This window comes from Mesoplodon mirus, assembly GCF_964341445.2.
Source record: "Mesoplodon mirus genome assembly, chromosome: 18".
Taxonomy (NCBI): Eukaryota; Metazoa; Chordata; class Mammalia; order Artiodactyla; family Ziphiidae; genus Mesoplodon; species Mesoplodon mirus.
In genome coordinates, this window is record NC_138994.1 from 40,482,279 (window position 1) to 40,494,875 (window position 12,597).

Sequence of the window (12,597 nt, forward strand, 5' to 3'; positions counted from 1 at the left end):
TTTACCAGCTCCTTCCAACCAGCTGTCAGCTGACATGGTGACCACACGGAAACCCAGTGTCTGTATTTCCTCCCTCCACCCCTTTTTCTGGTCTATCCTATGTCCCAGGTCATTTCATGATTCACTATCCTAAAGCAAAGAGCAATTATTTATTAGGCGTTTGCCTTTATGTATATACTCAGCACTTGGTAATGGAAGCATGCTTTAGGAAGGCATCTTGTAATAAAAAGCACTGATTATAACAGGAAGTGACATGAGACACAGAGAGTGGGGACAGGGAACCAGTCAAAAGGCTTCCTAACGCCTGTAGGATAAAGACCCAGGACTGTCCGCAGTCCACTTCGACGTATTTTTTCTGACCCACTGCTTCTTCCCACCACAAGCCTCCAGAGTGACCTGGCTTTACCTTGTGCCCGGACCTCTGTCCACAGCTACTTCTCACTTCTCTCTTCCCAAATCTTGCTTCCTTTAAAAATACAGGCTCAGGGGCTTCCCTGGTGGCGCAGTGGTTGAGAATCTGCCTGCTAATGCAGGGGACACGGGTTCGAGCCCTGGTCTAGGAGGATCCCATATGCCGCGGAGCAACTAGACCCGTGAGCCACAACTGCTGAACGTGCGCGTCTGGAGCCTGTGCTCCGCCACAAGAGAGGCCGCAATAGTGAGAGGCCCGCGCACCGCGATGAAGAGTGGCTCCCGCTTGCCACAACTAGAGAAAGCCCTTGCACAGAAACGAAGACCCAACACAGCAAAAATAAATAAATTAATAAACTCCTACCCCCAACATCTTCTAAAAAAAAAAAAAACAGGCTCAAAGGTGTTATTTATGGATAGAGGGGCTCAGTTTTGGAAAATGAAGAGCTGTGGAAATCGGTGACACAAAAACATAAACGTAATCAACACTGCTGAGCTGTGTGCTAAAAATGGTGAAGATGGTCAAGTTTATGTCATGTGTATTTTACCACAACTGGGACAAAAAAGAAAAAGAAATCAGAAGCTGATTTACCTCTCAAAAAAACAAAGGCTCCAATCACACTCCCCGCAGGTCTCCCACGACCAGCCTTCTCTCCTCCTAGAAGCTCATTCTCTTCCCAGCTCGGTGGCAGCCCCTAGGTTTCTCTCCTGACCCCTCCCTCCCGACGTGGCTGCAGGCGCCAGAACAGTGCTCAGTAAACACCTGCCGCTCAGTGACCGGCCTCAGCAGCAAAATCAACGTACAGAGAAAACGATAAACTGCAGTAACTGCTTTAATGTTAAAAATATTTATTTTTCTAAAAGATCACACAAAAGTTGGGAAGAGATAGAAGGGTGTCAGCTAGCCTATGTCAAAATCTGAGCCGAGGGGGGACAAGAGCTGCCTGAAGACACTGGTGCCGGAGCCGACTGCGGAGACGGGGGCGCCACAGGCCCCCCTGCATGGGGGGGCGGGGCTCACTCCTTAGACATGCTCTTGATGGTCTTGTGCTCCTTCATGGCCTTCTCCCAGTCGCTGCCGTTGAACTCCTCGACCACCACGCTGCGCACGGTGCCCTCGTCCAGGCAGTGGGGGGCGATCCCTACAGGGAAGCCAGGGGGGTCGTGAGACCCAACAGCAGGCTGGCTCTCAGACCAACTCAGCCCGCAAGTGTCGCAGGAAGCGGGCGCTCCGAGGGGCCCTGCACCCCAGCTCCTGGCCCACTCCCCCCATCTCTGAGATGGGGGCCAGGGACTCGCGGCTGGACCTCACTCAGTACCAAGCTGGGAGGACAAAGGCGGGGGAGGCCTCGAGCCCAGAGCCACCTCCGCCTGGCAGCCTGGAGGCTTCACAGGCCTGGTCCAGGGCTCAGAGGGGCAGCTTTCTGAGCATTAAACACCTCTCCATCTGTACAGGAAGGTCAGCAGGAAAGACTCTCCATGTGACAGATGAGGAGCAAACGGGAGCTGCTACGGGGAGAACGGGTGGAGAGGAGGGGGCAGGGGTGACGTCGCGCGCTCCGCCCCACCCCACCCCACCCCACCCCAGGCTCGAGGCTGCCGCAGACGCCCCACTGCAGCTCTGGAGGCTGCGTCTCTGCCGGCCGGGATTCCAGGAGCATCCTCCACGGCTACGTCCCACCCAATTCGCATGGCGGCTGGTGTCATTCTCGACAACTGTCTAAGGTGGCACGCTCTGCCCCCAGATCTAAGAAGGACCCGAAGACGGGCTTGGGGTTTCTGTGCTTGTGTTTGAACCCAATTTTTTTTTTACTGGCATCATCCCTGCCCCTCACTCTTGCCTCCCTCACTCCCTCCCCCGCCCCCAGGCTCCCGGCCTCCCCCGGCCTCTCTCTACCCTCCACCATCAGCCCCAGCAAAGTCCAGCTCCCTCAGCGGCAGGAAATGCGGCTCAGGATCCGGATGGTCTCGGAAGGGCCAGAGCCAGGAGAGAGCTCTGCTGGTGAGCCCTGTTCCTCTCACACACGTGAGGGGCCTGGCCAGGCCGGAGGCAGCCTGTGACACCAGCGCGCCCTCCCCAAGCTTCCCATCCATGTGGCCGCAGGGCGTCGGTGCCCTGAGCTTGGCCCCCTTCACTCACCGAAGCCTCCGGGGTTGGAGCGGGGAGAATAAAAGCTCTGGACGCCGCACCTCTTACAGAAGGTGTGCTGCGCCTTGTGGGTGTTGAAGGTGTATGTGGTGATGCTCTCGGCTCCCTGAGGGACACAGACAAGGAGCTTCAATTGTCGTTTACAAAGACAAATCGTCTAAAAGGCTCAATGGGGAAACCCTCTCGCCAGGCTCCCAGGGTCACGTCCAACCTGAGGTCGGGTCCCCATCTGCACAGCCCAGAGACCCATCAGCCTGGAGTGTGACAGCTCAGGGCTTCTCCCTAATCAGCTGCACACAGAACACCCCGGCCTTGAGCTTGCCCTGCATCCCCAGCCTAAACCGGGGGGGGGGGGTCAGCCGAGGGACTGGGTCCCCGTGTCCCCAAACTCAAGGTCCTAAGAACACACTCACTGGACTCAAATTCATCTACAAAGGACCAAGTAGGAAAGAACATCTGCCAGACGTCACAGGCTAATTTCCTTAATGGAGAACACAAACGGGAACCTGGGCAGAGGATGTGAACAGACAGTTCAGAGAAATGGGGAAAACAAATCTTTCTTTAACCTGTGACATATCCACACTCACAAACTGCAATGAGGTATTTTTCACTGTCGGGGCAAAAATTAAAAAGTGAGCTATAATATCAAAAAAACAAACAACCCAATCCAAAAATGGGCAGAAAAACAGACATTCCTCCAAAGAAGATATACAGATGGCCAACAAACACATGAAAAGATGCTCAACATCACTAATCATTAGAGAAATACAAATCAAAACTACAATGAGATATCACCTCACACCAGTCAGAATGGTCATCATCAAAAAATCTACAAACAATAAATGCTGGAGAGGGTGTGGAGAAAAGTGAACCCTCTTGCACTGTTGGTGGGAATGTAAACTGATACAGCCACTATGGAGAACAGTATGGAGGTTCCTTAAATAACTAAAAATAGAACTACCGTATGACCCAGCAATCCCACTACTGGGCATGTACCCTGAGAAGACCATAATTCAAGAGGACACATGTACCCCAATGTTCATTGTAGCTCTATTTACAATAGCCAGGACATGGAAGCAACCTAAATGCCCATCGACAGACGAATGGATAAAAAAGACATGGCACATATATACAATGGAATATTACTCAGCCACAAAAAGAAACGAAATTTAGTTATTTGTAGTGAAGTGGATGGACCTAGAGTCTGTCATACAGAGTGAAGTAAGTCAGAAAGAGAAAAACAAATACCATATGCTAACACATGTCTATGGTATCTAAAAAAAAAAAAAAAAATGGTTCTGAAGAACCTAGGGGCAGGACAGGAATAAAGACGCAGACGTAGAGAATGGACTTGAGGATACGGGGAGGGGGAAGGGTAAGCTGGGACGACGTGAGAGAGTGGCATGGACATATATACACTACCAGATATAAAATAGATAGCTAGTGGGAAGCAGCCGCATAGCACAGGGAGATCAGCTGGGTGCTTTGTGACCACCTAGAGGGGTGGGATAGGGAGGGTGGGAGGGAGATGCAAGAGGGAGGAGATATGGGGATATGTGTATATGTATAGCTGATTCACTTTGTTATACAGCAGAAACTAACAGAACATTGTAAAGCAATTATACTCCAATAAAGATGTTAAAAAAAAAGCAAAACACCTTAATAGAAGCCTAAGTTATATGCGTATTATAGGTAATTGAAAGTTGTAGTTAATTTGAGGGCTAATACAATTTTTGCGTTCAAAAAAAAAAAAACAGTGAGCAAACGATATTGCATGTGTAGAGAAACACTCACTCGGATACGAGTCACAGGAATGTGAATCCATAAATTTGGTAACATCTACTAAAATTTTAAAATGCACATATTCTTTAACATAGCAATTCCACTTCTAGAAATGTATCCTGCAATTACAATTCTGTATTTTATCCAATGAGATGTATGTCGATGTTAATGCAGCATTTGTAAAGGCTAAACGTTAGAAACTCTGAAACTGTCCATCGACAGAAGACTGGTTAAAGCAATCACAGACGGGCATAAAAATGGAATCTCAGCAAGTTTTGGAAAAAATACGGCAGTTCTACTTACAAATACTACTAGGAAACAATCTCCAAGGTTACAAAGTTAAGTGCAAAGGCAAGGTTTAAAACAATTTGTGTAGCATACTAACATTCCTATTTTTAAAAAGCATACATACATCCTGGCATGTGCTTTTAAAGAAATAACCAAGAAAGCAGCAGTTTCTCTCCCGGGAGACACTGAGGGACTGAAGGGTCAGAGCTTTTTACAGGTCTTCCCCGGCCACCACGGGAGACAGGCCCTCAGAGCTGCATCGAAAGACTGTTCCGAGGCGGGCCTCTTCTCACCGCACAGGGAGGCCGCAAAGAACAGCCAAGGGGTCCCAAAGCTTGCAGAGTTATCTGAGCGTATGCTTTCCCCCAGGAAACCCTTGGGAGGCCTGAGAAGCCGGCTCACAGCCTCCTGGACCTCATTCAGCACCAGGGCCCACCGGTGACACGCAGACCCCGTCCCATAGTGTCCACACGTCCACCTGCCTGACCCCCACCCTGCTGGCCGCTACAGCCAGCATCGTCATTGACACTGCTATACACTCACCCTCCCTGCTCGTTTCTTCTGTCTTCCTGCCCAATGAGAAATCACCAATGTCCACCATGTGGCAAGTCTAACGGTTACTTCTCCTGACCCCCGGACTCTTGCCCCTCTGAACCTGCCCCGCCCTGCAGGCTCTTCCTCCCTCCCCACCGGCCACCCTTCTCAGGCCCCTCCGCTCCGCTCCCTGTACGTGCTGGGTCCTGGGCCCCCGCGTATTTGTCTGCACCGTCTGCCCAGCTGCCCTCACCCCACGACTCCAGACACACACGCGTGCGGCTGCCCACCCCCTGGCTCCGCCTCTGTCAGCGCTCACGACGCTTCACCTCAACCTTCTCAAGAAGGATGTGAGTCCAGCACCTTCCATGCTGGCTTCTCCTCCAGGACCTGGCATCTCCAGGCAACCGGCTGCTCGGAGGCCCAACCTCCTTCTCTGATCTTCACACCCTGTCCTTTCTCTCAAGCATCGGCTCTCAGCGTGTGGTCCCAGGACCAGCCGCATCACCGTCACCTGAGAACTTGCGAGAAACATCCATCTTGTGCCCACCCCGCCCCCCAAGACCTGCACAGTCAGGAGGGGGCCCAGCGACTTGTCTAACGAGCCCTCTGGTGGCCGGGCACAACCTGGACTCCGAGAACCTCCCGCTCCAAAACACACCTCCACTGACCACTGTCTGCCCATCCCCACGACTGTCACCCTCTCCCAGCCGCCCCCCCCACCTCCGTACTCACCTCCTCACCATCCGCTCTGCACGCGGCGGCCACCACGCGCTTTTCAAACACTGAAGCACATTTCGTCCCCGCCCCACTTAAAACCCTCCCCAGGCTTTACTCTCCAGATGACAAAACCTGTCTCCTCATCCGCTCCGGCCTCTCTCCAGCCCCAGCTCGGTCTGCTGGTTCACCTCCACCCTGCGGCCACCCTCCTGCCACGAAGGCCACCGTGCAGCTCCTCGGACACGCCAAGCGGCCCCCCGGCGCCGTACCCACGACCCCCATGCCTCGGCCATCGAAGTGCCAGAGGGGCCTGCCCTAGCTGCCGAGACTCGCCACCGGCCAGCCTCCGTCGCGCTGCCCCACCCCGACCCTCCACTGGGCACTTCCAGGCCTCGACCCGTTCCTCTGTCTCCCGCATGAGGCGTGAGATCCCAGGGGACAAGGGCCTTGTCTGCTGAGGGGTTTCAGTGGAACGCAGCCTGGCACACAGCAGCTGCCCCATAAACACTGCTGAATCAAGGAAGAAGGGCTGTACTTAAAGAACAAACGGAAAACTGCTCTCTCCTTCACCAGGCTGGGCGGAAGAAGAGAGCGGGTGTTTGAGACGCCAGGGCGGCCAGAGAAGCAGGCCCACAGGGGTGGGATGGCGGGGGCGCTGCCAACTCCGAGGCCGCGAGCCCTCGGCTGCCTGCGTGTCTTCGGGAGCCGCCTGTCTTGGGGGATTGGGGCCACAGCCTCCAGCTGGCACCCGAGGGGGGGCTCGCGGGAAAGGCAAGGGCAGGTCTGCTGCCTGCCGGCGCTCCCACCCCGACCAGACACCCACCCCAGGATCGAGAGCAGACACAGACAAGGAGCCACCCTGGCCTGAAGCGTCTGGAATTAAATCTCAGCTTTTCCTCCCCGCCACTCATCGAGGGGCCACTGCATGCTGAGGCCCCGGGACCAGGAGCGCAGACTCGAACAAAGGTGGTTCCGGGAAGCCCTCCCGGACCCGCCACACACCACGCACAACGCCCAAGGAGAGGCGTCTGTCGGGCGGGGCAACGGGAGCCGAGGACAGGCCAGAGCCCCACCCCCCACCCCACCCCCCCGACCCCCGGGGAGCAAAGCATGCCGAAGCCTTTTTTAAATGTTTGTGTTCTCTGACCGGAGATTTTACTTCCAGAAGAATTGATCCAAAGAAATAATGTCTAAACTGTCAAAGATTTATACACGGGGAGGTTTACCACAGCACTGCACTCAACCTAGAAGTTCAAACGTAGAAGGTCGCTCGTGGTACCTTCATGCAACGAAATATGCTACAGACACAGCAAGAAGCGTATAAGTAAACTACGAAACAGTTGTAGGCGCGGGGAAAGGCCAGGGGCCTGAGAGCCAGTGGTGGGGAGGCCTTTCACCGTGTATGTATCTACTCTGTACTTTGCAAATCTGGTACCAAGCACAAAAAATTCCCCCAAATACTAAAGTTAAAAATCTTTTCAGGCCTTCGCTGGTGGCACAGTGGTTGAGAGTCCGCCTGCCGATGCGGGAGACATGGGTTCGTGCCCCGGTCCGGGAGGGTCCCGCGTGCCGCGGAGCAGCTGGGCTCGTGAGCCATGGCCGCTGGGCCTGCGCGTCCGGAGCCTGTGCTCCACAACGGGAGAGGCCACAGCAGTGAGAGGCCCGCGTACCGCAAAAAAAATAAAATAAATTAAAAAAAAAATCTTTCAATCATTTATTTTTCATTGGGAAATGATAAAACTCAGTTATAAAGCAGATAAAAAGGTAAAATTCTACCTTGATAAAAGAACACGATTTATTTAGATGTACTCATCCACGTCCAAAATAACATGCAAGGATATTCAGCAGAACACAACCAGTGGTTACCTTTGATTGACAGGATTTGGGTGATCTTATTTATTTATTTATTCATTTTTTTTTTCTTATTTACTTTTGATTCTCTGTGTTGGTACATGTTTCCACTGTAATATCAAATATATATCCAAAAATACTGGGTTGGCCAAAAAGTTCGTTCGGGTTTTTCCATAACACCTCACAGAAAAACTCAAACAAACTTTTTGGCCAATCCAGTATAAAGGGGGGAACGAAAGCTGGGTGACGGGAAAGCATACGGCCCGGGAGGCCCCCTGCGCCTGGCACCCTGTACGCCCCACTCACAACACTCACCTTGAGGAGCTTGAAGCGAGAGGCCGGAACAATGAAGTGTCTGTTCTGCTTCTTCTTGCAAATGCTGCAGCTACAGAAAGACAAGAGCAGACTTCGGACTGTGAATGACCACCTGCGCCCTCTGAGTTCCCCCCGGGGCCCAACCTGCCCCGTCCCAGGAGCCAGTTGACCCTTGAGGTGAAGCCCCCTTGCAGCGCCATCCCAGGAAGGGCAGCTAGGGCAGGAGGGCCAGCGGCCTGGGGCCTCTGCTCTGTGTGTGCAGGAGGGCCCACGGGTCCCACAGTCAGCAGTGCAGGCCACGCACTCCTCAGGAAAGCAGGACCCGGAGAACCACGCTCCTGCCGCCCACCCTTGGTTTACTATGGTGAAGGGAACTGCTGGATTCTGGAGACAATAGAAAACAAGCAACAGGCAGAGCTACGACTTTCTGCCCCTGGGGTATCCTCACCAGAAACGGATAAGGAAGCTTAGGTTTCCCTCTGTCCTCATCTGCACATCACAGAAAGCCCAGCTCCACGTCAAACAGGTCCTCAGAATCACATCCTCAGAATTAAATATAATTCGCCCCCCGTTTTAGTCCACCTTTTAAAAAACTCTAATTTCGTATAAAATCCTCTAACAACTTATTCCAGGGGCTGCTTCTTCAATCTGGACCGCACTATTTAGTAGCAGGGTCAGCTCCCCGTGGGAGGAATTCCATGGTATTTATTTATTCTTCACATATAATTCAGGCACCACAGCACCAAGGGGCAAAAGGTTTGGATACTGTTGCATAATCAGTTACACACCAACTACAGGTCAGACAGAAGTCAGAGCCTGGAGACCCTGTTCTATCACAAGGCCCGGGAGGTGCTGACAGCAGGCGCTTCACTGATCCCAGCAGCACTGCCTGCCTCACCTGGAGCAACGGGGCCAGGTGGCCTGGGGCACGGCAAGCTTCCAGGTGCGCACACCCTCACCTCACCTCACCTCACCCAACTCCCAAAGACTCTGCTCAAGGCCTTTCATTCAGTGCCCAGCCGCACGGTCTCTGGGGAAGCACTCCCACCACCAGCCCCCCGCCCTTGCACCGGTGTCTCTGGGGCACTCTGCTGGGCACAAGTCAAGGGCCCTGCTCCACAGCCCCTGGGGCTGTGCTGCAGGACTGAGCTGTGTCACACACAGCAGGCTGTTATTTTTAGCCTTCCCCAGTCTTTAAAACTTTTTTCATTAACGAAAACATCTAACACAACTTCTAACGTCTAAGCAACTTGGGAAGAGAAAACACTCACTTGCAGTCAAAGATGTGCAGGTCTGCTGAGGCCCAGACTTCAAAGCGAACCGCCCCACAGTGGCAGCCTCCTGTGTGTTTCACCAGGCCCTGGTATTCACTGAAGGGAACACAAATCAGAAAGATGAGGGTTTCTGAATAGTCAGGCCATGGTTGAAAGAAAGAAGCAAGATGGGACAGAAGTCTTTACGGGACAACCAGATGCATTCCTGCTTCTGAGAAAGCACTGTCAGTTTTATAAAAGGATTCAGTACCTTCTTTGTGAGCTCTTTTTTCCACTTCTATTTTGTTAAATCGTAAAATAAAGCATTCCAAAGTATGGAAAAAAGAGAATTGGGTGGAGGATCCTAATCCAGCCACCCGAAAGTTTTTATTTACATGGCAAATACTTATTAAGATTTTTTACGAGAGAGGCACTGGGGAGAAGAAGGCAGTAAACAAGATACAGCAGATGTGGTCCTGGCCTTAGGGACCTGGAGCAGCCATCAAACAAATTAACTGAATATTTACATGACTTGTCATAAAGGCGTACAGGCTGCCATGAAAAAGAAAGGAGACCTGACGGAGTCTGGAGAAAGTTAACAAAAGGCTCCTGTAATTCTGCTGTATTCTCCTCCGGTATTTTGCACATACGTGGCTTTTTACAGAGCTATCTGTACACATTACATACAGCTTTAATCTTTTTAAAACTTATAAGTCAGGCCCTTCATTGAACATTAAGATTTGATAAATATCATCCAACTGCTTTCCAAAAGGGCTGAACACTCTTATCAGTAATGACTGAGAAAACATTTCACTGAATCTTCTCAAGCAATAATTACAGGAAAAATAGCTCGCTGCAGTCTTATTTTGCATTTATTTGGTTACCAAGACTGAATGCTTGTTCACGTTTCTGGACAAGTTGACTCCGTTAATCTGATGTACTATTTTTCTGCAGACACAAATAATGCTTATGGTAAAAAACGCAAACATTACAACATTTGATAATGTAAAAAATGAATGTCTCTTAAGTCCTAACACCCAGAGGGATCCACAGTTAACTGTTTGCTCTATGTTCCTCAGACTATTTTCCGTACAATAATGTTTTAACAATAACAGCGATTATTGTTTAATATATTCTTTTTAATTTACTGAGTTTTGGTTTTTTAACAAATGTATGTAACTTGTGCCAATCTGATAGGTTAAAAAAAATCTCACCCTTTCGTATGTCAACATTTTAAAATCTTTTCCTTGGCCATTTATCAGTTTGTTTTAAAGTATAAATTCAAACTTTCGTTCTACGTTTCTGACATCTTTATATTCTCCACACTGAGCAGTAGCTGGCCCACCTTAGCTCAAAAACACTGAATGATGTATACTGAAAAATGTTCAGCCTAATATATAGTCCAAGGTGATGAACCAAAAACTGAAGCACACGGAAAACCCAATATTCCATCTCTGAGAAGACTCGTCCTAATGAAGAGAATTTCTTACGGAACAAGGATAAAGGAACATTTTTGTTCAAAAAAAGGAGTAATCCTCAGGTTGCTATGCAATTGTTAAGTTGCTTTGTTTTCTCTGGGGTTTTCTAGCATAAGACGGCTGATTCTGAGATATTTAGGGCGCTAAACTACTTCTCGGTCGCACAACTGTGCTACGGGGCAGGGGTCCCGTCTGGAGACGACGAGGCGCCCCCCAGGGCTAACAGCTCACTGCGAGCTCCACGGACCCTCCGAAGTCCTCCTCCGGCCGCCGGGGAGCCGGGGGTCCTCGCCCCGCGGCGGCAAAGCCGAGGGACGCGGAGCCACGGCCCTCGGGCGCCCGCGGCGGTTCCAAACCCGGGCGGCCCGCGCGCTCCTCCCCGCCGCCCGGCTCCGCGCAGGGCGCGCGCAGTAACAGGGGCCACCAGCCTCCCGGGAGGCTCCGAACTGTCCCAGAGCCTCTCACCCTGGCCCTGCCCCCGCCCCCCCGCCGCTCTCCAAACACACGTGCGCAAACACAAAAGCAGCTCGGGGACCGGAGAGCCGGGCCGACCCTCTTCGCGGGAAGGCCGCCGCCTTGGCGCGCGGCGCTGGCCGAGCGGGGAGGCCTTTGTCCGGCCGGTGCGCGGCTCGGGCGCCGCGGGGACATTACAGGCGCCGGCCCGGTCGCGCCGCACTCACTAGGTGTCCAGCAGCAGCTTGGCGGCGCCCTCGAAGCTGAGCCTCTGCCGCTTCTGGAACGTCTCCCAGCGCTCCCGCTGCTCGCCCAGGTCCAGCTCGGACGCCGAGGGCGCCGCGGGCGGAGGCGGGGGCAGCGGCGGCTCCGGCGGCGGCTCTCCGGGGCCCGCCTCCTGAGCCCTAGGCGACGACTGCGGCCGCCGCTTGGCCGACGGCTGCCTCACCGCCGCCCGGCTCCCGCCCCCGGCCTGGCCCGCGGGCCTCCGTGCGCGGTCGGCGCCGGGGGCCGAGGCGGCGGCCGCGGGGGCCCTGGAGGCCCCGGACCGCTTCTGCCCGCGTGGCTTGGCCGCTGCTCCGCTCCTCACCCGCCGCATGGCTCCCGCACCCTGGTGCGCAGGCCTCTCTGCCGCGCGTTCCCGCTCCGCCGCGCGCCCGCTGCGCCCCGCGCGCGCCCGTCGCCCGCGCGCCCGCTTCCCCGTCAGCGCAGGGGTCGCTGCGCCCGCCTGTCCCGCCCGGCGCCAGCCCCGGGCCCCTCCCCGATCCGCTCCTGGTCACAGCTCAGCGCACCCACCCCGCCCGCCCGCCCGCCGCGGGGCCCACACCGCATCGCTCCAGCCGGCAGGCCCTGTGGGACCGCGCCTCTGGCCTCGGCTCCCGACACGCGGAGCCTGTTTGCACCTGCCCAGGCGCCTCCGGGGCCCTTGGACCCCGAGGGCTTCTTCCTGCCTTCCTGAGGCCTGGGTCACCCTGAATTCACAGCCACATCCCAGCAGAGGCCCCGGGGCAACTTCATCTCCAAGATGAGGACAGCACCTTCCTGGCAGGAGCCATCGCGTGCCTGAATGAGCTAATCAATGTGGGTAAATGGCCAGGCACCTGCAACTGCAGGACAGGTAGCAGCTGAAATCAGAGTTCTTAAACTTGGGCTTTCCTGCCAGATTATAAAACAGCGTCTTCAGGATCTCGATGGTCAACAGATTTTTTTCAATTTAATAAATGAACTCCGCACCAAATCCAATTATTATGGTTTTGTTGAACACAGCACCAAAGTTTAAACACAAAATCACGAGAACCACTGATGGAACCCAAGTCTTTTACAAACCTATTTTATTGCTCTATTTTATTCATATCTTAAAAGA

At 53.4% G+C, this 12,597-nt stretch overlaps 1 protein-coding gene across 2 annotated transcripts; it reads right to left on the reverse strand.

Moving 5' to 3' along the window:
* Nucleotides 1-1,243: 1,243 nt before the first annotated feature.
* CENPV (centromere protein V) lies at nucleotides 1,244-11,878 on the reverse strand. 2 transcript variants are annotated; one of them, XM_082603318.1, is made up of 5 exons: nucleotides 11,462-11,878; nucleotides 9,322-9,420; nucleotides 8,051-8,120; nucleotides 2,552-2,666; nucleotides 1,244-1,553 (listed from the first exon to the last, which is right to left on the reverse strand). In XM_082603318.1, exons 1-5 carry the CDS (start codon nucleotides 11,830-11,832, stop codon nucleotides 1,429-1,431), a joined length of 780 nt encoding a protein of 259 aa, XP_082459444.1. In that variant the 5' UTR covers nucleotides 11,833-11,878; the 3' UTR covers nucleotides 1,244-1,428. The 2 variants fall into 2 exon arrangements, with proteins under 2 accessions (XP_082459444.1, XP_082459443.1); XM_082603317.1 differs by having other exon boundaries at nucleotides 8,051-8,141.
* Between the last annotated feature and the right edge of the window lie 719 nt (nucleotides 11,879-12,597).